We start from the raw sequence: 27,906 nt of genomic DNA on the forward strand, positions 1-27,906 counted from the left end.
GGCACCTGAGGAATTAAACCTATTTGTCCAGACTCTTGTAAATCTAATCCAAAGGGATTTTTAAAAACAAATAAACATTTTTATAGTTTTGAGTTTCAAATTTTATCCCTCCTTTCCTCCCTCCCCTCCCCCTCCCTGAGGCAGCAAGCAATCTGATATGGGTTATGCATACACAATTATGTAAAACATTACTACTTTAGTCACCAAAGGGCTTTAAAAGAGGAAAGGGGTGGGGGTGGAACTGCTGCCCAGTTACCTGCCAGGAAGCTGAAAGATCAAGGAAAGGCGCTACAAGGACAGACAATATGCCTGGGAATTCACAAGAATCAATCCTGTGACGCCAAGCCAATGGATCTCTACCCAAACCCATGTGCTCAGGATTAGTGGCCAAGAACTAAACCAGAGGAGACAAGCTGAGCTCCCAGAAAGCACTGAGGTTGGGCCAGAAGGGAAGAAGGACCCTCACAGTCTGTCTTCCTCATGGATGGGGGGGACTTTGAAAAGAGCAGGATATAGGCTGCTAGGTGGCATAGTGGATAAAGCACCGGCCGTGGATTCAGGCAGACCCAAGTTCAAATTTGGCCTCGGATACTTGACACTTACTAGCTGTGTGACCCTGGGCAAGTCACTTAACCCTCATTGCCCTGCAAAAAGGAAATATGAGAATATGAGATTAAGAGAAAAGGACTAGGGGGCAGCTAGGTGGCGCAGTGGATAAAGCACTGGCCCTGGATTCAGGAGTACCTGAAAACAAAAAAAAACAAACAAAAAAAATAAAAAAAAATAAGAGAAAAGGGCTAGGTGGCGCAGTGGATAGAGCACCAGCCCTGGATTCAGGAGGACCTAAGTTCAAATCTGGCCTCAGACACTTAACACTTACTAGCTGTGTGACCCTGGGCAAGTCATTTAACCCTTATTGCCCTGCAAAAAGAAAAAAAAAATATGAGATTAAGAGAAAAGGGATAAATGCAGGATAGGGGAGAGGGGTGATGGCCCAGCACTGTACCTTATGAAATACTAACATGAGGAAACCTGAGAACTTATCTGTACAGTAGAGCTTGATTTGTGGGTTGGTTTTTTTTTTTTTGGTTGTTTGTTTGTTTTAGCGGGACACTGAGGGTTAAGTGACTTGTCCAGGGTCACACAGCTAGTAAGTGTCAAGAGTCTGAGGTCAGATTTGAACTGGGGTCTTCCTGAATCCAGGGCCTGCGTTTTATCCACTGTGCCACCTAGCTGCCCCACCTTGATTTGTGTTTTGCTGCTGACCTGGCCACTCTCTGCTGGGGGAGTTACTATAGGACGGGAAACTGAAGCCCATGCAGTGGCAGTGACTTTCCCTTGGCCTCACAACTAGGAATTGTCAGAGGGCAGATCTGAACTCCTTGTGGTATGCAGTGGGGCTTGGGTTTCAAGTCCTATTGTGAGATTTCAGGCTGGTGCCTAGCAAGAGCCCTTGAGGCCTTGGTTTTGCTGGGAGGCCAGCTGCCACTAGGGGTCACTGTGGCTTTGTCCAAGCACCTAGACTCTGGGCAGCTTCACGGCCTGGGAGGACAGTTCCCTGCAAGGGTGAAGCCCTGGGGGGCAGTATTCTCCTCTGTTTGGGTGCCCTTGCAAGGCCTGAGGGGCCAGGCAGCTTTGGCACACAGGTGTCCCCTTTTTGAGGTGGGAAAGCCCTGGGAAAATGGACAAAGCTGAAGGGCCAAGAATGACTCATCCAGACATTTTCCTTGTGCAGAATCATGGAGACGCAGCATAGAGTAGTGTATATAGAATGCTGGACTTGGAGTCAGGAAGATCTGGGTTCAAATCTTGATAGCTAGGTGGCGCAGTGGATAGAACACCGGCCCTGGATTCAGGAGGACCTGAATTAAAATCTGGCCTCAGACATTTAACACTTATTAGCTGTGTGACCCTGGGCAAGTCACTTAACCCCAATTGCCTCACCAAAATAAAACAACAAAAAACCAACAAATCCTGATAGCTGTGTGATCTTTAGCAATTCACTTCACTTATTTCGCCTTGTTTTTTTCATCAATGATTTGGCTTGATGGTTAATGCCACCCCTTCCAGCTTTAAACCTGGGGCCTATCAGGGGAAGGTGCCTTGTTAAGTCAATGCCTTTAATGAGGTAGAAACAGAATGTAATGTTTAGGACCCTGGCTTGGTTGGTCCTGTGGAGTCCTGGGGCTGCAAGGAAGATCTTCCTGGTGATCCCATCCAACCTTCCCTGGGGTAGGATTCCTATCTGTAACCTCCCCCAGCAGCTGTCTGAACATTTTTGCTGGTGGAGAGCTCATTATCTCATCAGTCAGCTTGTTCTACCTTGGGATCCTTAAAATAGAGCTGGCTGTCTATCGCATTCACCCTTTGACTGGGAGAGGTGAGGCCATTTGCCTCAGGTGCCACATCACAAGGCAGACCAGGCATTTGAATCAGGTGTGCTTATAAATGTTTAACAACCAGCTCTCCAATCAAAATTTATAAGAATACAAGTCATTCCCCAATAGAGAAATGGTCAAAGGATATGAAAAGGCAGTTTGTTTTTTGTGGGTTTTTTGTGTTTTGTTTTTTTTTTAGTGAAGCGATTGGGGTTAAGTGACTTGCCCAGGGTCACACAGCTAGTAAGTGTTAAGTGTCTGAGGCCAGATTTGAACTCAGGTACTCCTGACTCCAGGGCCGGTGCTCTATCCACTGTGCCATCTAGCTGCCCCGAAAAGGCAGTTTTAAGTTGAAGAAATAAAAGCTATCTATTGCCATATGAAAAAATGTTCTAAATCACTGTTGATTAGAGAAATGCAAATTAAAACAACTCTGAGGTACTATCTCATATCTATTAGATTAGCTAATATGACAAAAAAGGAAAATTAAAAATTTTGGACAAAATGTGGAAAAATTGGAACACTAATGCATTGTTGGTGGAGTTGTGAACTGGTGCAACCATTCTGGAGAGTAATTTGGAACTATGCCCAAAGGGCTATCAGGCTGTGCATACCCTTTGACCCAGCAATACCATTACTAGGTCTGTATCCCAAAGAGATTATAAAAAGGAGAAAAGGACCCATATGTACAAAAATATTTATAGTAGTTCTCTTTGTGGTGGCAAAGAATTGGACATCAAGGGAATGCCCATCAATTGGGGAATAGCTGTACAAGCTGTGGTATATGAATGTAATGGAATATTATTGTGCTATAAGAAATGATAAGCAGACAGATTTCAGAAAAACCTGGAAAGACTTAAATGAACTGATGATGGAGTGAAGTAAACAGAACCAGAAGAACATTGTACACAGTAACATTGTGCGATGATGAACTGTGATGGATTTAACTCTTCTCAGCAATACAATGATCCAAGACAATTCCAAAGGACTCATGATGGGAAATACTCTCCACATCCAGAAAAAGAACTGTTGAATCTGAATGCAAATTGAACCATACTATATTTTCTTTTTTTCCTTTCTTGAGGTTTTTCCCTTTTGTTCTGATTCTTCTATCACAACATGACTAATGTGGAAATATGCTTAATGTGATTGTACATATATAACATTTATCAGATTGCTTACTGTCTTGGGGAGGGGAGAGGGAAAGGAGGGAAGAAGAAAAATTTGGAACTCAAAATCTTATAAAAATGAATGTTGAAAACTATCCTGACATGTAACTGGAAAAAAAAGGCAAAACAGTATTAAGAGGGAAAATAAAACCAACCAGCTCTCAAAAAAAAAAAAAAAAGAAGTACCCATGGTACACTTTTCAATATAATCTGCATTACTAACATATTCTGCATTACTTTTTGTTTTTGTTTGTTTTTGTTTGTTTTTGTTTTGTAGGCAATGGGGGTTAAGTGACTTGCCCAGGGTCACACAGCTAGTAAGTGTCAAGTGTCTGAGGCCACATTTGAACTCAGGTACTCCTGAATTCAGGGCTGGTGCTTTAACCACTGAGCCATCTAGCTGCCCCTCTGCATTACTTTTTAAAGTCTAGACCATCAACAAAACAATAAATCCTTGATTTGTAGCACTTGCAATTTCTGAGGCTTTGGGAGCCCAGTGCACCAGGTTCTAGGATATTCCTGATTTGAACCCAGCTCCTATGACATTAAATTCAACACTGTTTTCACTGCAATACTTTGTTTCATAAACTGGAATCAATCAGTCTCCTTATAGCTTCCACCCAACTAGAAAGTGATCCGCCCAAGGTCACTTGGTTAATAAGTGGCAGAAGTGGACTTATAACCTCATGTCCCGACTCCAACCCAGTGTTCCTTATCCTGTCCACACTGTCCCTCCCGCATGTAGCGTGCAATAGACCCACTGGAAGGAACTTCCTGGGTGATCTCTGGGGACCTCTGGACCCAAGCAGGACCAGTTTAATCTCTCCTGTGTTCTGCCCATCACCACCACCCAAGATTTTTTCTCAAGTTTAACTACTTCTAGTTCCTTCATTTGATCTAGACATGCTATAGTAAGGTTTTCTAGTCCTCTCAGTATTTTAGCCTCAACTTCTAGACAGGCCCTTACTAAGGCATGCCTAGAATTGAACAGACTCTTGCAGATATGGTCAGGCCAGGGCACAGGCCAGTGGAACTCTTGCTTCTTTCCTTATTTATGGATCTTCTGCCTTTTATTATGTATGAGTTTTTTAGCCTCTTTATGCGATGGCCTATAGATACATCAAGGGTCTCCTTGATGAAAACTTCAAGTAAAGATTAGGTTTCCCCAAATAATTGCAGTGGTTCTTATTTTTTATTTATTTATTTAAGGTAAACCAACCATTTTATTTTCCTCTGATTAGTTCAGGAATTTTGATAGGCAGATAGATCTTTACATTGACTTTGGAGGGGGTCTGGGGGCAGCACCAGCAGGTCTGAAGCGGGGTGGGGGTGTCCGATCCTTTCGTGCCTCACGAGACCGATTCTTCACTACCTTGCTGTGGATCAAGCAGCTCACACAGTAATGTAGTTTCACATACAGTTTGGAGAGCACGTAAGAGACGAAAACACTGGCCTCGGAGATGACCCTGACGGCCGTGTTTTCCATGATGTTGCAGATAATGAACTTCTTGATGGCCTTGTCCTTGGGCATGTAGCAGGCGCAGTTGGTGCAGCGGATGGGCTGCACTTGGCCGCGGCCCTTCTTGGTGTGTCCGTTGTTCCTCCTCTTCTTGGTTGTCTTGTAAGTCAGAAGCTGAAAAAGCAGTGGTTCTTTACAATCACACAGTTGACTAAAGAGGGCAGTCCAAGGCTCCACCGTGGGTGCTGATTAAAAATAAAAGCATTTGGGTTTAAGAGAATAAAACACATTTCTAAAGGCTTTTGTTGGGCCAGGAATCCTCCTGTCCTCAGTGTTATGATCACTCAGGATTCTTTGAAGAACTTCAGCTACAGAGAGAGCTGGCTTCAATGACTCCCAGGCACAAAATGGAGATAGCTTGTTGCCAGTGTTCTTTGCATAAATGTGGCTAATTAGTGTCACAGAGGCTATCCACATGGAAGAGGGAACTCCTTGAGGGACTAGTAGTGGCTGTCACTTCTCCTGTGCAGTTCTTGGTTGGGAATGTTTCAGGCCATTCATGTTTTGCCCTGGGTCTCTCCATTGTCTTCTGGCTGATCCTCAACTTTTGTTAATGATAGATTGTGCTGGGAGATGATCAGAATGAGTTAATATTGGTTAAAAACCCAAACAAACCCACAAACAACACACATTTAGTACAGCGCCTGCCACGTAATATGTGCTATATTAAATACTTACTCCTTTCCCCCTCTTTATGAGTCACAACCACAGTGATAGCAACAGGACAGTAGTATTAAAAAAATGGGTCTGTTTCAGGATGGGATCATTTATTAGGTTATAATAATAGCTACTATTTCCATAGCACTTTAAAATTGACAAAATATTTTCCAAATATTAGCTCATTTAATTATTACAACAATCCTGGGAGGTAGGTCCTATTATTGTTTCTGTTTTATAGATGAGGAAACTAAAGCAGAAGAGATTAAGTGAAGTGCCCAGGGTCACACATCAAGCAAATGTCTGAGGGCAGATTTGAACTCAGGTCTATCTAATTCCAGGCTCAGCACTCTATCCATTGAACTACCTGAACTATTTGGATCCTGAGTGCAATCCAGCCTGCTTTCCTTCTCCTGTTCAATTTTGGGCCCAACCCATTGTCCATTGGTGATAAAATGCCTTGTACTGATAGACTAACTAGCTCAGTGGGTTGTTGTTCATACAGCTGCATATCAGAGTCTAGACAATAGATATTCTTCATCCATTTGCTTTTTCCTGTGTGGATGGTAAGACTGAACTCATTTAAGGGATTATGGATTTCATATGGGAGGCTCTGCAGTCTTCTTTGAGCTTGTTGTAGACAACACAAAATCATCTGCAAATGGGAGCATGAGAAGGACCAGGGCATCTCTCTTTCATTTGCATTATGGTCCTTGGGACAGATAGGCTCCTCACCAGCTAGTGCAACCCCTTTGTTTTGTTTTTGTTTTTCTTTTGTGAGGCAATTGGGGTTAAGTGACTTGCCCAGGGTCACACAGCTAGTAAGTGTCAAGTGTCTGAGGTCGGATTTGAACTCAGGTACTCCCGAATCCAGGGCCAGTGCTCTTTCTACTGCACCACCTAGCTGCCCCTCCCCCTTTGTTTTACAGATGTGAACCCTGAAGCTCAGAGAGGGGAAGAGATTTGCCTAGGATCACACAGGGACAGGCACACAAAGGGCTTGCTTTGTTTGTTTTTTGGGGCCCAGCCATGGGAATTCAATGATTTAAGGAGAGAACTCCTCATGAAGAGACTCCTTCTGTTAATGTAGATTGGCAGTAGCTCTTGAAAAGAGTGCTGAGGCAGGGCATTCAGATGTTAAGGGACTCAGAAGGCCAATTTGGGTCAGAAGAACTTGAACCCATGCCTTCCTGACTCTTAAGTTGCAGAGGTAGGGTTTGAATCAGGTGTGGGTTTATTTGTTTTATGTTTTTTCAAATTCCCAATCCAGGATCCTTCTCTTTGCAGTAGGCTGGGTTGGACTGGGTTAGATGTGTAAAGTCTCCTCTCTATAGTCACTTGATAGTCCCAGAAGTATGTTGGGGGAATGGAAACTAAAAGACTTTGCAGGGTGGGCATGGGAGAGAGAACTTGGGAAGAGAGTTAGAGCATGGAGCACAGAGAGATGTGTGGAAGAGACTGGAAGGTGAAAGGAACTTTTGGGGAAGGAGCTGGGGGCACCATTCAAGCTATAGGGGAGCAGTGAGAGAGGATGCTTAGGTCCAGATGAATTGGGCTCTGACTCATTCATATTTGGAGTGCTCTTAAAATTTCCTCAGGGCACTTTTCTCTTGAACATACTGGTGAGGGATGTGGTACTGGCATCACTATGTCCATGTTACTAATGAAGATCTTGGGATCAGAGGGGGGAGAACTCAGAGGTCATCCTCTCATTTTACTGAGGCCCAGAAAGAAAGGAACTTGCCCAGAGTCACACAGGAAGTACTTAGAAGAGATAGGATCCAACCACCACCCTATAACTCCAAGGTAGTACTCTTTCTGGTGTCTCCAAGTGCTAGGAATGATCTCACATGCCTAGTATCCTGTAGGACATGGAGATCCTTAAAAGCTTTGGAAGGAGACAGGAGACTGACATGCTAGGCTATTTGTGCTAAATGCTTGGGGAGATGCAATCCAGTATATGATTGATAATTTCTGTTGCATGAGGAATGGCTTGTCTTTTTCATTCAGGTTCCAAATCACTACCGGAAATCCAATTTCCCAAGGGGCCCTTATGTTCTTTGATGTCATGGAAAGAACCTTCCACTCAGCTGGCAAAGGGATAATCCTAAAGCTCAGGTCTGAGCATGTCAACTCCAACTCCCAATAAACTCCAGTGGCTACCTATCACCTTCAGGATCACACACAAACTCTTACTCCTTCCTACTTTGCCAGGCTTATTACACATTGCTCTTCTTCATGTATTCTTTGGTCCAGTCACACTGACTTTCTTGCCATTCTGTGAGGATGATCCTCTATCCCTGGAGTTCTATATATTGAGAAAACAAAGCATAGATCTGGAGGTCGGGGTAGGCAAGACTACACAAGTAATGCTTTATTAACTATGGCAACAATAAGAAGGAAGTCAACAAGAAGTGGTAGAATGCCGAATGCTTGACCTCGGGCAGAGGATCTGAGTTTGAATCCAGTAACTACTCCAGTGTAACCTGGGACAAGTCCCTCTGTGTCTCTGTGAAAAAAACGAGAAGGTTGGACTGTGTGACCTTTAAACATCCTTCCACCTCTCTCCCTATTCTCAGACCATCTTCTCAAGAACAGTTTTGCCACCCAGTGCAGTTTTGGAACCATATGGATAAAGACTGAATAAATACAGAGATTGGACCACTTGTGATTTCATTGGTACAAGGAACTTCTATTTGCCAATGCAGGTTAACACACCTTCTTAACATAGAGAGTGGTGGAGAGAGCCAAAAAGTTAAGCAACTTGCCCAAGGACACAGAAAGTATGTCAGAGCACCTCTGACTTGAACCGAGGTCTTCTTAGTCTCCAGTTCAAAGATTTTAAATTATGAAATTGTTAAAAATTTTCATTTTATTTTATTCCATTGCAACCTTGTGTTTTATGTATTAAAAAATATGATTTTGAGACGGGGATACTTAGGTTTCACCAGATTACCCAGTGACCAGGACACAAAGAAAGGTGAAGAACCTCTGAGCTGGGCAATGCTGGGCCCATGGTCACTGGCCCTGGTTGGGTTGGGTCAATGCTGTCCTCTCTGGCTGCACTCATCCTTCCTGTAACTCTGTTGACTACCCGGTCTCTTCCGAGCCACGCCCCTTCCCCCCCTCCACCACGAGTTGTCAGCCATGTTAGAGTAAAGGCTCCTCGAGGGCACTTTTGTATTTGTAACCCCCTTGTCGTGCCCAGGATTTGGGATGTAGTAAAGCTTTTCTGCCATCCTTTCATTCTGAGGTCCTGTCCATCACAGTCCAGGAGGGGGCGTGACAGGGAACTTGGGTCCCTCCAGCTCCCGTGGGCTCCCCCTTTCGCCTAATTTACTCAATAGAGTCGTCGAAGGAAATCGTATTCCCCGCGCCGCTTCGTCAATTGGCCTTGTGAAACATCAATTAGTAGGTTTCCAGAAGTTGATTGGTTCACCTGGGTATTTACTCCCGCCCTCTGAGAGCTCGGCGGGGCCTGGAGTGCGGATCTCCTCAGTCACTTCTCAGCCCGCCTCCTCTGTTTACGCCTCGACTTCTTGACTATTGGTCCAGGAGTCTGTCGGGGTCGGCGTTCCAGTCTGCTCATTGGTTCTGAAGCCTCTTCGTTCGGCCCTCTGGACCACGTGGACGCACGGACCAATGCGGCATTCGGGCTCTGGGAAGGCAGCCGCGGGTTGGCTAGTCCGGGGGAGGGGAACAAGCGGGGGTGGGGGTGGGGGCGGAGCCGAGGCCCCGCCCCCGTCCTCTCAGCCCGGTGGCCGGCGGGGAGGGCGCCTCAGTAGTTCACGGCTGCCGAGCCCCGAGGAGGTGGCCCCAGGAGGGGCAGCGGCCTGGCTCCGGCCCAGGGGACAGGAACAGCGACGGGGATAGGGACATGGCCGCCGCCGCTCGGCCCGCAGCGCCCCCAGTGCCAGTGGCAGGGACCCGGGCCGCTGCCGCCGCAGCCGGGGGCTGAGGAGTATGAGCCCTTCGCCCAAGCAGTCAGGCCTCGCTCCGGCCCCGCCGCAGCCTCAGGTGAGCTGCCCGGGGTCTCCCGCCCCTCCTCCCGTCAGGCTCCTCCTCCCCAAGGCCCCGCCCCCCGCCCCCCGCCCTCCCTGCCTCAGGGCCTGCCCCCTGGGGGGGGTACTCTGGCCAGGGCCCCGCCCCCTCCCCACGTCCAGCCCTCGAGTTTTTCTCTCTGGTGGAGGGGGGGAGGGTCTCTCAGCCACTCCTCTATGCCCTTCCGCTCCCCCTCCCAGGACCCGCCCCCGCAGAGGGGGTTGTCTCTGTCTGAGGTCACGCCCCTTCCATTACGTCCCGCCCTCAGGTTCTTCACTCTGGTCGGGGGGGGGGGGGGGGGGGGGGAGTCTTTCAACCCTCCACTAGAACCTCCTCTCCCTCTTAGGGCCCGGCAAGGGGATTCCCACTTTGCCCCCCCCCTGGCGGTGCCTCCTCCCACATCTCTCACTTTGGACCCCTAGAATCCTAAAGAGGAGGGGTGCTCCCCTAACCTTCAGAGACCTGCCCCCCCACCTCACAGGGTCCTTCCTCTCGGCTCAGTCTTCCTTAGCTGACCCGTTCCCTCCACTCCCCCGCACCCTCCATTCTCACCCTCCCCCCTCCCCCTGGGATTCCCTGTGTCTCATCTCCCAGATCTTCCCTTGAAGTTCCCCTCCCCTCAGACCCTCCGCACTACTTTGCCCGGGCCTTCCCCTCCCCCAGTTCTTACCTTTTCTGTGCAGTTTCCCCTCCCCCCATAACCTCACCGGTGCTGCAACTTCCTTTAGTCCTTCTCTCCTTAGTTCTCAGAAACTTCCCCCCCTCCAACTCCTTCAGTTCATCCCAGGGTGTCCCCTTTCTACCCCCAAGGTCCTCTACTTCCCCGAGGTATCTTTGGAGACCTCTTGGCTTTCCTTACACCCTGGGGGCGGGTAGGGGTTCTACCCCTGTTCTCCGGGTTACCCATCCCTTTGTTGTCTTTCAGATCTGGGATCTCACTTGGGTTTGTGATGTAGGCAGCATCTGTCCTAGAGTTCTTCCCTCATCCCACCAGCCCTCTAGAATTCCCTACCCTAGGCATTCTCATCCTTCCACATCCACGATTCTGAGATCCCAGCCCTTTTCTCTGGAGATTTTTGCCCTCTGGGCTGCATCTTCCTCCCATTTGGGGGGAATTCCTTAATCCCCCTCCCTTAGGCCTGTTTCCACGAAGATATTTGAGGTGGAGATTCCCTTTTGAAAGTGTGGCCCCTTAGGAGGACTTGTTTAATTGAATTCTTCTAGCTACTCTATAAAAGGGACTGTGCTGAGATCCTGAGGCATACCTAGATGCAAAATGGGTCAAGCCCTTGCTCCGAAGGAGCGGAAGGGGTCTGCGGAGATGAAATGCAGTTAGATAACTGTGGGGGCAAAGGCAAGAGCTTGTGTTAAAATCCCTGTGTGTTGAAGGAGAGGAGGCAGCATCTGAACTGGGCCTTGTGAAGGGTGGCCTTACTTTGGGACAGGGTAGGGACAGAGGGAAACCCACAGTACTTGAGGTTGGCTGCAGCTGATTGCATAAAAAGAGGAGAGTAGGACTGGAGCAGCTAGGTGGTGCAGTGGATAAAGCACTGGCCCTGGATTCAGGAGGACCCGAGTTCAAATTCAGCCTCAGACACTTGACACTAGCTGTGTGACCTTGGGTAAGTCACTTAACCCTCATTGCCCCACCAAAAAACCCCCAAAACCAAAAAACAAGAGGAGCGTGGGATAGACTATGGGGTGGACATCTTCTGAGGATTGCTGTTCCCAAAGCAAGGTGAGCTTCTTGCCAGGATACCCACTTCTATTGGAGGAAGGTGATGGAGCTGTGGGCATACCTTCAGGATCCCCATTAAGATTTTGGGTTCGGCGTCAAGTAGAAAGAGAAGTCTTGTCACTAGATGTGTTTGCATTGTCTAGAACTTGTTTCACACAGGTATGGAAGAATCTTCTCTGTTTTCTGGTAGGAGAGTGTTTGTTTTCTAGTCATACTTTGTTATACACCATCTGGTGAATGATGCATTGGATGGTAACCCAGGTCAGGGGCTTTCATGGGGACCTCTCGCATTTTCAGTGTCTACTGTAAGTAGTGTTTGGTACATAGTAGGTGCCAATTAGATATTTGTGAAATTCAAGGAGGCCGTGGGGCAGGAATATTATTTTTGTCTTCCAGCCCTGAGAGTGAGCAGTGCCGGGAGTTTGGGTGTCATCTATTTTGTGGTCCTCACTGTATTTGTCTTCCCAGATAGTGGGGTTTTTGCCTAGCATTCACAGGCTGCAGTGGCTCAGCAGATGGGGAAAGTGTCCTTGAAGGAATGTTGATCCTTCCATCCCATAAGGCTTGAGAGGCCATGAGATAGGGAATAGAAAGAGCTCTAGACTAGAAGTTAGACTTGTGCTGCCACTGGGCAGTTCACCTAATCTCTGAACTTCAGTCAGTAAAATGGGGATCGATGACCTGTGCCCTATGTGCCATACAGTGCTCTTGAATGAGTTCCATAAGATAATGTATGGGAAACTACGAGGGAAGCCATAAATAGTTCTGTAAAGTGTGATGGGGGTGGTTAGGTTGCACAATGGATAGAGCCCCAGTCCTGTAGTCAGGAAGAGTCTTCTTGAGGTCAAATCCAGCCTCAGACACTTACTAGCTATGTGACCTTGGGCAAGTCACTGAACCCTGATTACCCCAGTTTCCTCATCTGTCAGATGATCTGGAGAAGGAAATGGCAAACCCCTCTAGTATCTTTGCCAAGAAAATCCCAAATGGGGTCAGAAAGAATGGGATTACAAAGAGTCAGACACAATGAATTGACTGAACAACAACAATGAAGTATTAGCCCTTCCTTCCTTCCTTTTTTCCTTCCCTCCTTCATTCCTTCCTTCCCTCTCTCCCTCCTTCCTTCCCTCTTTCCTCCCTCCCTTCCTTCCTTCCTATAATGAGTTCTTGTCATCTTTCTCTTCCAAAGCTAACAAAACACAGAAGAACTTTCTACAATATGGAAAACTGAGAAGTTTTTTAAAAGAGAGACTCCTGCATTTCATTCTGTATGCCCCTGTTTTAAAATGCTTGGTGACTGGGTGTGCACATTTGTAAAGCAGCTGATAACATGGCCACCAACAAGGGATAACCTGACCTTGTGGCTAATTTTTGCTCTGGACATAGAATCTTTTGAAGCCTGGAATTGCAGGAAACCTGAAACAGTTTTGAACTTGAAGTTCTTACTACTGTGCTCTTGTATGTGTCTAACAGAAGAACCTGCTTTACTCTGCTTCACTCTCCATCTATAGTAAGCTCTTTGACCTTTGGCTGTAAAAGTGACAGCTTATTTTTTTTTCTAGAAAAGGAGAGATCATCTTGCCCATGTGGACGTGCAATACATGGATGCAATACACGTTGGATGTAGCTTTACCCAGTTTTGTGGTAACTGGTGGGAAGTTTGAGCTTTGGCAGAGTTTCCCAGAGAGAAAATTTATGAATCCCTGTGGCTTTAATCTGATTTCCTGGGCACACAGAGAGAATAAAAAAATCCACTGACCTTCAAGCTGCCTATGGAAAAAAACCCAGCAGCAGAGTGAAACTGCTTTGTTAATCTTCTGGTGAACTGGACAAATGACAAATCAGCAGAATGAGCACTTAGGAAGAAATCTCTTCCCCATTTCATATTCTAGTAAACATTTCTTAGATTCCTCACTGTCAGCATTATATACCTTTATAGTGTTTCTTCAGGAATGTACAGTATGTTACCCTGGGTGATGAGTCAGTTTAATATCACCAGAGAGAGATCGATTCGAGGAATTTTATGACTCAAAGCCATACAAATGCCATTAAAAAAAAATTCTGACCTTATTTACCTGTTTTGTTTCAATTGAATGTTGAATAGACAGCTATTTCAGCTCACATCTTATTACCAGGTTATCTGTCCCCTTGCTCAAGAATCTTCCTCAGTGACTTGTCTGAGGCTAGGACAGTTATTTCTTACTCCTTTCTGTGGCTTGGGCTTTGGGCATTTTGTTTCTTGATCACAAATAGAGTTAAACATTGAGTTTAATGAAGGGACTACTTAATAGAATCATCCAATTTCTTTTAGATTTGACCTGAGTTCAAATGCGGCCTCGGACACTTGATGCTTACTAGCTGTGTGACCATGGGCAAGTCACTTAACCCTCACTGCCCTGCAAAAAAAAAAAAATAATCATAATGAACTCAGGTCCTCCTGAATCTAGGGCCGGTGTTTTATCTGCTATGCTACCTAGCTGCCCCATATCATATCTCACTACTGTTGTGGGTTTTTTTTTTTTTTTTTGGTGAGGCAATACCTCACCATTGGGATATTGACTTTCTTTTGTTTTTTGTTTTTTGTTTTGCGGGGCAATGGGGGTTAAGTGACTTGCCCAGGGTCACACAGCCAGTAAGTATCAAGTGTCTGAGGCTGGATTTGAACTCAGGTACTCCTGAATCCAGGGCCGGTGCTTTATCCACTGCGCCACCTAGCCGCCCCCCGGGATATTGACTTTCAATGCACTTTCTCAGATTTGATCCAGCTCATTCTTCAATCTAATCCTGGGCCCAACTGGTCTGCTTGTCCAAGGTATGATGAGGTGATGGACTAATTCAATGGAATGCCCATGCAGTTGCATATCGCAGACACAGTATTAGAGCTTTTTTATCCATCTGGTTTTTCCTTTTTGGATTTTTATGCAAATTCCTTCATAGTGTTCAGGGATCTCATTTAGGAGGTCCTGTGATATTCTTGATCTTTATGCATTCAGCAAAATGTCATTGACAGGAACTTTTGGACAACCTTGCCACTTCTTAGGAATCCTTCCATTTGAAATATGCCTAGGACATCCTCCAGAACAGTAGTCCACACCTTTGCAGAACATGGATCTTTGTCTTAAACTTCACCTAACACTGACAATTAGAGGATGATTGAACAAAATTACCTCAGGTGCATCTGTGAAGAAATTATAGGATCATCACACCAGAATTGGAATGGACCTCAGTGACCATTTAAACTAGTTTCTTCATTTGACAGAAAATGAAACAGACCCATGGAGGTTCAGTGACTTGTCTGAGGGCACCCAGGAAGGTTCAGAGGTAGGATTTGAGCCCAGGGTCTCTGACTTTAGTGCCAAGGCTCTTCCTGCTAAATTGTATTGTTGTGTATTCTTTGTGAGCAGGGGGCCTTGAATGCTGTGTTTTGCTTTACTGAGTCAAATACTTTTTTATACACACAACAACAACTAAATTCATTGAGATCTTGTGTTCTTTGCATTCATTCAGCTCTGTGACTGTGAGGATATATATGGCCTGCTGTGGAAGGTCGTTGGGGAAGCTTCGGCATATTTTCATCAAGGACATCTTTGACAAATGTGGAGAGCCTTCTTATGAAGGTTTCATAGAGTAATGGGAAAGCGGACCTGTGGGCTGGTATTTAGTGATGTCCTGCTGACTGATATTTTGGGTGAGAATCGGCATAAGGTTTTTTAACTGTTTGGCATCTTTCTCTCTCTCAGGCTTCCGTCAAGTCAGGCCTTCAATTCTTTCAGAACAGGAGTGACTCCAGCATGGTTGTGCATTTTCAGTTACTCTCCTCAATTTTCTCTCAAGTAGTTGCAGTTTCTGGGTTGTTTAGGCCTTGTTGTGGCAGTGGCTTTATGTTGTTTAGACAAGTTTTACTTTTCTGATAGTCATCTGATTTCCTACTGTTATTCATCTCCCAATGAAGACAGGGGCTGTCTTTATTTTTTGTTTTTGTATCCCTTCTATTTAACCCTGTAGTTGACATCTAGCAGTTGCTTAATCAATGCTTGAACTGAACTGTTGAAAGGTCAGATTGGAGCTGTTGTAAAGGCACTATCCTGCTGACTCTGCTTTTGGGAGCCGCTTGTTTCTTATCTGTTCCTGTCTGCCATTTCCCAGATCAGTGGGCACCACTTTGTTTCCAGTTTTGCCCCCACAAAAATATCGCTATAGGGCAGCTAGGTGGCCCAGTGAATAAAGCACCGACCCTGGATTCAGGAGGTCCTGAGTTCAAATCCGGCCTCAAACATTTGACACTTACTAGCTGTGTCAAACAAGTCACTTAACCCTCATTGTTCTGCCACCCCCCCCCCCCAAAAAAAAAGAAGAGCAGCTAGGTGGCACAGTGGATAAAGCATCGGCCCTGGATTCAGGAAGACCTGAGCTCAAATTCATTCTGACACTCGACACTAGCTGTGTGACCTTGGGCAAGTCACTTAACCCTCATTGCCCCGCAAAAAAAAAAATATCGCTATGAATAGTTTGTTATAGATGGGGTCTTTCCTCATATATTTGCTAAAGGGAATCTTTCATCTCTTTTTTTATTTTAAAAAATGTTTAATTTTTAATTTTTCTCAATTCCATGTAAAGATATTTTTTGAGTTCCAAATGTTTCTCCCATCCTCCCTTCCCTCCCCCCTCCTGAGGCCAGCAAGAAATTTGATATGGGTTATACATTACTATCATTTCATCTCTTTTTAGTGTATGCCTAGTAATGTGATCTCTGGGGGAAAGGGTATAGATTATTTAGTTACTCTCCTGGAATAATTCCAAATTATTTTCTAGAACACTTGGAGCGATGCATAGCTCCACCAACAGTGTAGTATTGGTTTGCTTTCTATTTTCCAATATTTGTGTTGGTTTTTAATCATCCTACCTTCTGCCCACTTTGACATTGACATCACTGAATACCAGTCTATGCGTTGCCTTAGTTTCACAAACTGTTCTGGCCGAACTTGCTTCTTGCTGCTCTTCTGACTTGGCAGGCTGTCGCCTTACCAGTGCCTGCCCTCTCTCCCCCTGCCTCTCCACCTCGAGTCCCAAAGGCACATCCTCCTCAGAATCCCAGGCTTCCTTCAAGGCTGTACTCGCGGCCTATCCCCTTTGCCCATCTCCCTCGTATTAGTGCTTCTTCCTTCAGACTGTCAGGTTTCATACTGAAGCTGTGAATACATTTATCTTTCATTGGCAACCAAGCTCTGTGCAGGGGGCTGGGGGACTGTTTTTTCTGGTCTTGGTGTCCCCAGGACCTGGCACCATAGGCCCTCAACAAAGCCTTATTGTATCAGCTTGGGAGCCTGATCCCTTTTCACATGTCTGCTTTCATGGCTCCCTTGGGTCTTCTCTTCTCCAGCTCAGACATCCTCGTTGCAAGTCAAGGCAACAAGCATTTATTAAGTGCCTACTCCATGCCTGTCACTGTGCTAAGGGAAAGAGTTCCTGCTCTTGAGGAGCTTATATTCTGATGGCTAAAATAACATATAAAAGGGAACTGAAAAGGTGGGAGGGAGGAGGAGGAAGGTCCCCTCCCCGGCCCATGGTGACAAAGTCCAGCGAGTAGAGCATGGGTGGTCTGGGCCCTTCCTCAGAGCGAGATTCCCAGTTGGGGAGCTCAGTTACTCTCCACAGTTCAAGAGCAAAACATGGAGATTTGCCTTCACTCATGGCACAGAGGGTCAGACTTGGGTTACGGGAAATCTACATGAGCTCTGGAGGATCAAGCAAAGGCCCCTTGTTGGGGGTATTGCAAAATAGATGGTTGTTCATATGGCTTGGAAGAGCAGGGCTCTGAGCTCCCCTCCAACTCCGAGATTCTGTAATTCTGGGACGAGCAGGGGAAAGTTCTTTTACCAATGTGTTCACTTTTGTTGAATTTGTAGTTGGAGGAACCTCAGAGACCATCCATGTTAGATAGTGTCACATGAGATTGGAAGGAAGGAATTAGGGATATTTAATCTGAAGAAGAGGAAAACTAAGGGAAGCTGTAACTGCTGTCTTCAAACACGTGAAAGACAGTCATAAAAAGTGAAGCACACTTTATGTGGTGGCTCCAGCAGGTAGAAGCAGGATCGCGAGGGAGGAGTTACCCAGGAAGTTCTGGCACAGTCATTGAAGAGGTATGTGCAGCTAGACACGTCCACTCGTGAAACAGGCTACCTTGTCATGAGTTTCCTGCTACATTTGATATTTGTGAAAGGGATGGGTGACCAGTGTCAACAAGGCTAAATCCAATGGCCTTTTTCTCCATCCTCAGGTTTCTTGTCCTTTTCTGGAGTGTTCTGCCCCTCCTCCTGTATCTTCTCTCCTCCCGGAGTTTTCATGATGACACCCCTTTGTTATGATAGTGATTCTCTTTCTGACCCATCTTTCCTGGTTCCCTTTGCATGGCCGTTATCCCTATACTACTCCCAGTGTGTGGCTATGTCCCAGAGTTCTGTCCTGGACCCTCTTCTCTCTCTTCTCTCTCAGTGGTTTTACAGAGTCATAGAATTAGAGCAACCATTTTGTTCAGCTCCTATCTGAAAGAATCTTCCCTATAACATGTCTGACAAGTGGCCATTCAGCCCCTTCATAGAGACCTCTTAGGAACAGGAGCCCACTACCTCTTGATATGAAGTGTTTCACTTTTATACGGCTCTCGTTGTGAGGAAGATTTTCCCAGCATCAAGCCCAAACTTTCCTCTTTGTACCCCCTAATCATTGCTCCTGGTTTTGCCTTTTGAGGCCAAATAGAACAAATTGAATCCCGCTTTTACACGATAGACCTTCGGATCAACATGCCTCCCCTGAGCCTTCTCTTCATCAGGCCAAATATACCCAGTTCCTTTAATCCGTCCTTCTATATCATCTCCAGGAGTGAACAGTTGATTGTTGACTTGGAGGGAAAGCTGATTCAGCACATAGCTAGCAACAGTGGAGCAGAAAATAAGTAGGCAGCTTTCAGAGACTTGGTGTACAGCACTGCATCTGCTCACCTGGGCCAGAACACTCACAAACATCAGGATTGGGTTGATGAAAATGATGGGGAAATTCAGAAGCTACTAAATGAAAAATGAGAACTCCACTAGGTTTACTGGTAGGACAGTTTTTCTGCCTCTAATCAAGCAGCATTTAACTCCATCAAAAGTAAAGTACAAGCAAAGCTTAGAGAGATGCAGGATTCTTGGCTCAGTAAGAAGGCAGATGAGATTCAGTTTTATGCTGATAGCAACAATGCAAAGCACTTCCACAATGCTCTGAAGACTATTTCTGGGCCACAGACCTATAGTGCATCTCAGCTACTCAGTGCTGATAGAGACACATTGATCAGTGATAAGGACATGATCCTGGAGAGATGGGTTGAACACTTCCATGGTGTTCAACAGACTGTCATCAACCAAAGCTGAAGCCATTGATTGAATACCTCAGGTTAAAGTCAATCCCTTTCTTGGCTGAACTTTCAGCTGAAGAAGAGGTTTTGAATGTCATTGGGCTTCTCTCATATGGCAGAGATCTACAAGACTAAGGGTCTATTGTTCATATGGAAGCTGACTGAAATTTTCTGGGTTATATGGTAAGAGGAGGTGATCTCCCAGGAGATCAAGGATGCCTCTGTTGTCCATTTTTATAATTCTTTTTTTTTTTTTGGGTGAGGCAATTGGGGTTAAGTGACTTGCCCAGGGTCACACAGCTAGTAAGTGGCAAGTGTCTGAGACTGGATTTGAACTCAGGTCCTCCTGAATCCAGGGCCAGTGCTCTATCCACTGCACCACTTAGCTGCCCCTATTGTCCATTTTTTTTTTTTTTTTGCAGGCAATGGGGGTTAAGTGACTTGCCAAGGGTCACACAGCTAGTAAGTGTCAAGTGTCTGAGGCCGGATTTGAACTCAGGTACTCCTGAATCCAGAGCTGGTGCTTTAACCACTGCACCATCTAGCTGCCCCTATTGTCCATTTTTATAAAGGAAAAGGAAATAGATTGTTCTGTGACAATCACTGGGTTCGAGGGAGGAGTGTTGGGGAGAGTGTCTCTGTCTTGGTCGTTGCTGGCAAGATTCTTGCCAAGACCTCTTTAATGGGCTGATCCTTCACTTGGAATTTGACTATCTACCCAAGAGCCAGTGTGGCTTCAGAAAGGGCTGAGGAATGGTCGACATGGGGTTGTTGCCTCACAACTCTAGGAGAAATGCCAGGAGCAGAACAGAGATGTGTATACAATGTTTATTGACCTGACCGTGGCCTTTGATGCTGTCAGTTATGAGGACTTGTGGAAGATCATGAAATTTGCTGGCCTGGAAAAGTTCATCAGTATTGTACGCCAGTTTCATGATGGCATTGCTCACACGGGTTCTGGGTAAAGGCTAATCGATGCTTTCATGCTTTCCTAGTAACCATTGAATTGAAACAGGGCTGTGTGCTTGCTTCCATGCTTGTGAATGTCAGACTGCTTCAAAGAGGACAAAAAATGGCATCAAGGTCAGCTACCTCACTGATGATAAACTATTTAACTTGAAAAGGCTACAAGCTAAGACTAAAGTGGAGAGAGTTGGCACAGCAGATGATTATGCACTCAATGCAGCTCTGATGCTGAGATGTACCAGAGTATGAATTGATTATCTGCTGCTTGTGCTAATTTTGGCCTGACAATCAACACCAAGAAAATGGAGTTTCTCCATTAGCTAGCACTGTGCCATCCATATGTGGAGCCATTGCTTACAGCCAGTGGACTGATTTTGAATGTTGTGGATAAGTTCACTTACCTTGGCAGCATACTTCCCAGGGATGTCCACATAGATGATGAGGTTGACGCATGCATTGCTAGAACTAGCTCAGCATTTGGAAGAAAGTGTGGGAGAGAAGAGATACTAGGTTGTATACTGAACTTAAGCTCTACAGAGCCTTTCTGCTGACTTCATCATTATATGCCTGTGAAACCTGGACAGTTTACCAGCACCATGCCAGAAATTTAATTCGCTTCTCTTTTAATTGTCTTAGGAAGATTCTGAAGACGTTTTGTTGTTTAGTAATTTCTAGTCATTTCCAACTCTTTGTGACCCCATTTGGGGTTTTCTTGGCAAAGATCCTGGAATGGTTTGCCATTCCTTTGCTAGCTCATTTTACAGATGAGCAACTGAGGCAAACAGGGTTCAGTGACTTGCCCAGGGTCACACAGCTATTAAGTGTCTGAGGTTGGATTTGAATTCATGAAGAAGAATCTTCCTGACTCCAGGCCTGGCACTCCATCCACGATGCCACTTTGCTGCTGAGTTTGTTTTGCTTAAAACTAATCCCTGCCATAATTTACCCTTCTTCTAATTCTGCTTCCTCTTATTTCCCTCTTTAGTAAAATGTAGTTTTGTACCTAACTCTGTGTGTGTGTGTGTTCTTTCTTTCATTTTATGACCTGTTCAGATGAGCATGAGGTTCCAGTGTCAGCTGCTCTCCCCATCTGATTTCCTCATTTTTTTGTATAGATTGCTACTTGTGGAACCTGATTGTATGAGATAATTTCCCCTAACCTTCCCTTTTCCCTTTGAAGTGAATTCCTGTTCTCTTCCCTTTCCACTTTTAAAAAAAAGATCATTAAGTCATAAGAGAACCATGCCCAGGCCTTTGGATTCCCCTCTGTGATTCCTGATGATGATGGGATTCAGAGGGGAGAGACGTATTTCCCCAGGTTAGATTGTAAGCTGCTTATCCTTATTTAGTTCTTTATCATTGCTAGTGTTTATCTTCTTATGTTTCTCTTGACTTCTGTGTCTCTACTTTAGAATTTCTATGTAGCTCTGGCCTTTTTGTCAGAAATGCTTGCAATTCTGCTATTTCATTTTTCCTGCTGTAGGGAATATACTTAGTTTTGTGAGGTAAATTATTCTTGACTCTCAGTATATAACCTTTGCTTTCTGGAATAACACATTCTAAGCTTTCTGCTCCTTTATAATAGTGGCTGCTAAACCACATATAATCCTGATTGTGGCTCTTCAGTGCTTGAAATTTTTTTTCCTGGCTGCTTGCAATATTTTTATTTTAGCTTTTAAGTTCTGGATTTTGGCCATAATGATCCTGGGAATTTTCATTTTGTTAGGGTTTTTTTTTTTTTTTTTCAGGAGGTGATTGGTAGATTCTTTCAATTTATTTATTTATTTTTTGATTATACATGTGCAGTCATGTTAAACATATATTTCCACATTAGTCATGTTGTGAAAGAAGAAACAGGACAAAAGGGAAAAACCATGAAAAAACCCCAAAACAAAAAAAAAAGTGAAAATAGTATGCTTCAATCTGCATTCAAACTCCATAGTTCTTTCTCTGGATGTTGATAGAATTTTCCAACATTTAAATTTATTTTTAAAATTGAATTTTATTTTATTTTCAGTTCCAAATTCTCTCTTCTCTCCTACATTCTCCCCTTGCCCATGAAAAAGGAAGAAAAACAAAATTTATTGTAAATATTTATAGTCAAGCTGAACAAATTCTTGATTCTTGGAGCAGTAGATAGAGAGCAGTCAGGAAGACCTGAGTTCAAATATGTCCTTAGAAACTTACTAGCTATGTGAACATGGGCAAATCACTTAAACATCTGTTTGCCTCAGTTTCTTCATCTGCAAAATGGGAATAATAATAGCAACTAGCTTCTAGGGTTGTTGTGACGATCAAATGAGGTAATAAGATTTCTTGAAACATAATGTTTAGGCTCTTTTTTTTGGGGGGGGGGAATCATGGCTTTCAGGTAGACCAATGATTCTTAAATTTTTTTCTACTTCATCTGTTTTCCAGGTTTTTCCTATGAGCTATCCCATATTCTATTTTTTTTTCAGTCTTTTGACTTTGTTTAAATATTTATTGTCTCATGGAGTCATTGGCTTCTTTTTTTGGTTCATTCTGATTTTCAGGGAGTTTTTTGCTTGGCAAGGTTTGCTAAGTTGTTTCCCTTTCCAGTTATTTCTTCTGTAACTCTCATTTCCTTTCCATTTTTTTCTTCTAGTACTCATTTGATTTATAAGTTATCTTAACTTAAAGAACCCCACAACTCTACTCATCTCTTTCAGGAATTTTAGTTAAATGTGTGTCCCAGCTGTGTTTTTCTTTGAGGCTTTGCTTGTAAATGTTTTGAAGTCATTCTGTTTTTCTGTGTTTGTGTCTTCAGTGCTCTTGTCACCATAATTGTTTTTTTTTTAAATCGTGGGATACTCTTACATATAAATATTGTTTTCAACATACATTTTTTTTGAATTCCAAATTTTTCTCCCTTCTTCCCTTCCCTCCCTCCTCCTGGAGATGGCAGGTAATCAGATATAGGTTTTATATATGTATGTGTGTATAAAATCACGTTATACACATTTTCATATTAGTCATGTTGTAAAAAAAAACCAATCAGAACAAAAAGGGAAAACCATAAGAAAGAAAATTTTTTTTCCATCATTCTTCTGTTTTAGGACCAGTCTCTGTTTTCCCTTCTTCCCAGAGGGAAGGTCCTTGTTGCTGCTTTCTTGTGTTATTCCAGGATCTCAGAGACAGGCTGGGAACCTGCAAGCTTTAAGTGCCTCCCAAGTGATCTGGTGCTGGGAAAAATCTCATCACTGCCCTCCTGGTCTGAGTTCTGCAATTTCCTGACCTGGATTTGGGTTTGAGCCCCATACACACTGCTGTTGCCCTCAGCCCCTACCAGCCAGCGGGGAAGCTTTGCTGTTTTCAAAGTAGCAAAACTGAAGATTCCCTTTGGTCTGGGATTCCTGCCCCAGTTATTCCATGGAGGCTTCAGACTAGGCTAGAAGCTGGATCTGAGACTCTTCCCTGTTTCTGGAGTCTGAGTCACACTGCTGCTAATTGCTTTTTTTTTTTGGTGGAGCAGTGAGGGTGACTTGCCCAGGATCACACAGCTAGTAAGTGTCAAGTGTCTGAGGCTGGATTTGAACTCAGGTCCTCCTTACTCCAGGGCCAATGCTTTATGCACAGTGCCACCTAGCTGCCCCCTGCTATTTGCTTTTTTTGTTGTTTTTTTTTTTTTTAAGTGAGGCAATTGGGGTTAAGTGACTTGCCCAGGGTCACACAGCTAGTAAGTGTTAAGTGTCTGAGGCTGGATTTGAACTCAGGTACTCCTGACTCCAGGGCCGGTGCTCTATCCACTGCGCCACCTAGCTGCCCCCTGCTATTTGCTTTTGAACTTCTTCCTTGCTTGGTGCACAACAGTGGCCTGTGCCCACTCTTAACCCCTGGGCACAAGACCATTTCTCAGTCCCTCTTGGATCTTTGACCTGGAACTGGGTATTGGGTGATAAAGCTACCCACTGGCACCTGTTGCTGTACCCTGCATTCGGTGCCCCAGTGGGCACTTCCACTTGCCCTATGCATGGCTCCTGGCTAGACTTTGTTCCTAGTTTCTGCCTACCTTGCTGTCTATCCCCCCATGCTGACCTGAACTAGAAAAATGCCTCACTGTGGTTTTTTTTTCTTAGATTTCCCCATTCAGATTTGTGGTTTTTGTATTTCTAGATATGCTTGGAAGAATTTTCTGGGGAGGGAGGGAAGTTGAGGGGGGCAGACTTACTAGACTGTCAGGATCTTTTGGACTTCTGACTCTGTCATCCAGTGTGCTAGCTATTCCACTCACCTTTATGTCATTATTATGTATGCCATTATTCAAGTCACTGATAAAAATGTTAAACAGGAGAGGGCCAAATACAGATCCTTAGGAAAGTCTGCTGGAGACTTCATGCCACACTGCCACTGAGCTGTTAGAACCCTTTGAGTCCAGACATTCAACCAGTTTTGAATCCATCATATAATCCATCTCTCTTTGTTTATTTTCCCCACAAGAATAGTCATCTGAGTTTATCAAAAGCTTTGCTAAAATCTAATTAAACTATATCCACAACATTTCTACTCATCCACTAGTTGAGTTAAACATTTGACAAAACCTTCTGTCCCTTTGTCATTACTTCCCTTTCTAGATATCTGACAACCACCTCTAGTGATTTTTTTAGATTTTTCTCAGGAATCCAAGTGAAGGTCACTGGCCTTAGCTTATAGACTGTTGTCTTCCCATTTTTGAAAATCAGAACATCTGCTCTTTTCCCCTCTTGTGACACTGCTCCTCTTCTCCATGGTCCCCCACACATCCTGGACAGGGAGGGGCTCTGCATTCATAGCTGCTCATTCTATCATGCTCTGAGGGTGGGAGTTCTCTTCATTCATCAAGGGTAGCCAGGTTCGCTCTTCCTATCTCTTCACTTACGTTGAGTATCACGTCCCTGGAAGTCATTTTTGTTTCATCCTTCCCAGCAATAAAGGTAGAACGTTCTTCTGCAGAGAAAACAGACAGAATACCGACTGAGCAGCTCTGCTTTCTCTCTTGTTGTCAGGAGACTCCATACACTCATGCAAAAGTCCTCTTCCTGCTTTGGTTCTTTTGTTTTCCTGAGCTTCCCTTGCCAGCCTCTGCTCAGATGGAGCTTGCGCATTCTTGACACTCTGTATAGGACTGTGCCAGCCTCTTCTATTAATCCCTCTGTACCTGGCCTTTCTCCTGTCTTTACATTTCTTTTTTAAAGTCTAAGTTGGTTGGTGAATTCCCTGCATATGCACATTGATTTTCTCTGATAAATTCCATTATTCCTCCTCATTGAAATTGTTTCCCTTTATGTCTTCAGAATTCCATCTCTCATCAGCTCCAAATATCATCTCTATGGAGATGACCCCTATATCCACAGAATCAGCTCTCATCTTTTTCTTGTGATCCAGTTGTACATCTCTAGCTGCAGACTTAATAGTGTTCAGGATTGAGAGGTTTAAAATCCAATGTGCATGTCCTTACCTGCCCTTCTTCCCCCCAGTGTGGTGGGGAGAATTAGCTAAGTTTACTTATAAATTCAGCAAAAGTTTAGGCTTTTAAGCATTTATTAAAGTATATTAGGGGTTAGCAAAGCTAGAGAGGGAGAAAGCTGCCTTCACCTAGCTATCCCAGAGACTGAATACCCCCCAATAGTCCACCGGAAGCCCCATGTTGAACCAGAAGAGGGGCAGTCCCCACAGACAGCTCCAAGCTAATTGGCTGGTAGCATTCAAGTCCATTGATTGACATGACTTACAAGCGGTCCATGAACTTCCGGGATGCCAGCCTGACCTTCGAAATCTCAGAAGGGTCACCTCATGCTTTCTCAACAGGGGGTGGCACCCAGGTTCTCATAGGATGTAGCTGACTTAATATGTATCACCAGTTCATTGTCTCTCTTCCTTGACCCATCCCTCCCCGAAGTTCCCCATTTTTGTCAGGTGCAGAAGTCTTCTAGTAGTCTAGGTTTGTGACCTTGCAGTCATTCTTTACTCACTCCTGGCACTCTTTCCCTCCAGCCCCAATCAGTTGCCCAGTTTTGTTGCTTTCACTTCTCCTACATCTCTCATCTTTCCCTTTTTCTCTACATATACCACAACTATCCTAGTTCGGGTCCATGGCCCATGTCATTTCTCACTTGGATCACTAGAATATACTTGTAATTTGTTTTCCTGCCTCCAGTCTCTCCTCTCTCCAATATTGCTACCATATAAGTTACTAATAATGATAATCCTAAAATACAGTTCTGACTGTGTTACTCTTCACTCAAAAAGCTTTAGTGACTCCCATTGTCTTTAGGTTAAAACATAAACCTTGTTTATGCCTTCCTAAAATATAAACTTCTTCTAAACTTCTCCAATTAATTCACTGTCCTGCTCACCACAGCAGCTCTTGCAAACCTTTTCATCCTTCCTTAAATCTCCTATGGCTTTCTCTCCTTCTGCCCTCTCATGCTGAGAACCTTCCCTCATGTTTTACTGAAAAAAAGAAGAAAAATACTGAAAAAAATTCCTTCATGTTTTATTGAAAAAATATTGAGACCATTCACCAAGAGCTCTCTCTTCTCTCCTCATCTCACATTGCCTAGATTCCTTCTCCTACCTCTTCATCTCTGTTTCACATGAAGAGATGGCTTTTCTTCTGTTTTTATAATCATAAAAGTATTTTATTATTTCCCAGTTACATGTAAAGATAGTTTTCAACATTTGTTTTTATAAGATTTTTAGTTCCAAATTTTTCTCCCTCCCTCCCTTCCCTCCCCCCCTCCCCAAGACAGAAAGTAATATAGGTTATATATGTACAATCACATCAAATACATTTCTGCATTAGTCATGTTGTGAAAGAAGCATCAGAACAAAAGGGAAAATCCTCAAAAAAGTAAGAACAAAAACAAAAGTAGAAACAGTATAGTTCAATCTGCATTCAGAATCCACGGTTCTTTTTTCTAGATATGGAGAACATTTTCCATCATGAGTTCTTTGGAATTGTCTTGGATCATTGCATTGTTGAGAAGAGCAAAGTCTATCACAGCTGATCATCACACAATGTTGCTGTTACTGTGTACAGTGTTCTCCTGGTTCTGCTCACTTCACTCAGCATCAGTCCACTTAAGTCTTTCCAGGTTTTTCTGAAATCTGCCTGCTCAAGAGATCACTCTTCTTGCCACCCCTAACTCCTATGTAGGCACAAGTGATTTCATCCTATGCTGTCTTTTTCAATAGATTTCTCCCACTATCATCCCCAGTCTCACTTATCTTCAGTCTCTCTCTGTGCCTTGGTGGCTTCCCTTTTGCCTACAAACATGCTCACGTTTTCTCCATTCTCAAAAACAATACTTGATTCATCCAGTGCCACTTTCATCTCATATGTCATGCCTTTTGTGGCTAAATTTGAGAAGGCTGTAAAAATAAGTGAATTTCTACTTCTCACTCTCTTCTTAACTCTCTACAGTCTGGCTTCTGACTTTATGACTCAGTTGAAATTTTCCTTTCCAAGTTACTATTGATCTCTTAATTGCCCAATCTGATGGCCTTTTCTCAGTCTTCATTCTTTTTGACCTCTCTGGAGTATTTGATACTGCCTCTCACCCTCTTTTTGATGTTCTCCTCTCTAGGTTTTTCATGCATTGCTGTCTTCTGGTTCTTCTACCTACCTACCTGACTGCTCCTCTCAGTCTCCCTTGCTGCATCTTTATGTAGGTCAGGTCCACTAATTGTAAGTGTCCCACAGGGCTCTGGCCAGGGCTCTTTTCTTTTCTTCCTTTATACGATTTCACTTGGTGATTTCATCAGCTCCCATGAATTCGGGTTTCATCTTTATGCTGATAATTCTCAGATTTGCTTATCTAGCCCTAACCTCTCTGCTGACTTCCAGATTTGTGTCTTTAGCTGTCTGTTGGACATCTTGAACTGCATAGACATAGACATTCTCACTTCCACTCTTCATGTCCAAAACTGACATCATACCTCCTTCCAAACTTCCCTATTATTGTTGAAGGCGCTGCCACCCTTCCAGTCATTCAAGCTTCCAGCCTAGGTATCATCCTTGGCCCCTCACTCTTTCACCCTCA

General features: G+C 44.3%; 2 protein-coding genes across 3 annotated transcripts in view; one reads left to right on the forward strand and one right to left on the reverse strand.

Annotated features, from left to right (window-relative positions):
- Nucleotides 1–4,817: 4,817 nt before the first annotated feature.
- On the reverse strand, nt 4,818–8,872 carry LOC122754557 (40S ribosomal protein S26-like). Its single transcript, XM_044003084.1, has 2 exons — nt 8,818–8,872; nt 4,818–5,251 (listed from the first exon to the last, which is right to left on the reverse strand). Exons 1-2 carry the CDS (start codon nt 8,870–8,872, stop codon nt 4,818–4,820), a joined length of 489 nt encoding a protein of 162 aa, XP_043859019.1.
- A 598-nt stretch (nt 8,873–9,470) lies between these two features.
- Nucleotides 9,471–27,906, forward strand: part of TESK2 (testis associated actin remodelling kinase 2) — a 161,083-nt gene continuing 142,647 nt past the window's right edge. For both annotated transcript variants that reach the window (XM_044001508.1, XM_044001507.1), the window contains exon 1: nt 9,471–9,740. The gene's annotated coding sequence lies outside the window, so the exon portion shown is untranslated. The remainder of the gene's footprint in view (nt 9,741–27,906) is intronic.

The sequence above is a fragment of the Dromiciops gliroides genome, chromosome 4 (genome assembly GCF_019393635.1).
Source record: "Dromiciops gliroides isolate mDroGli1 chromosome 4, mDroGli1.pri, whole genome shotgun sequence".
In the NCBI taxonomy this organism is placed as follows: domain Eukaryota; kingdom Metazoa; phylum Chordata; class Mammalia; order Microbiotheria; family Microbiotheriidae; genus Dromiciops; species Dromiciops gliroides.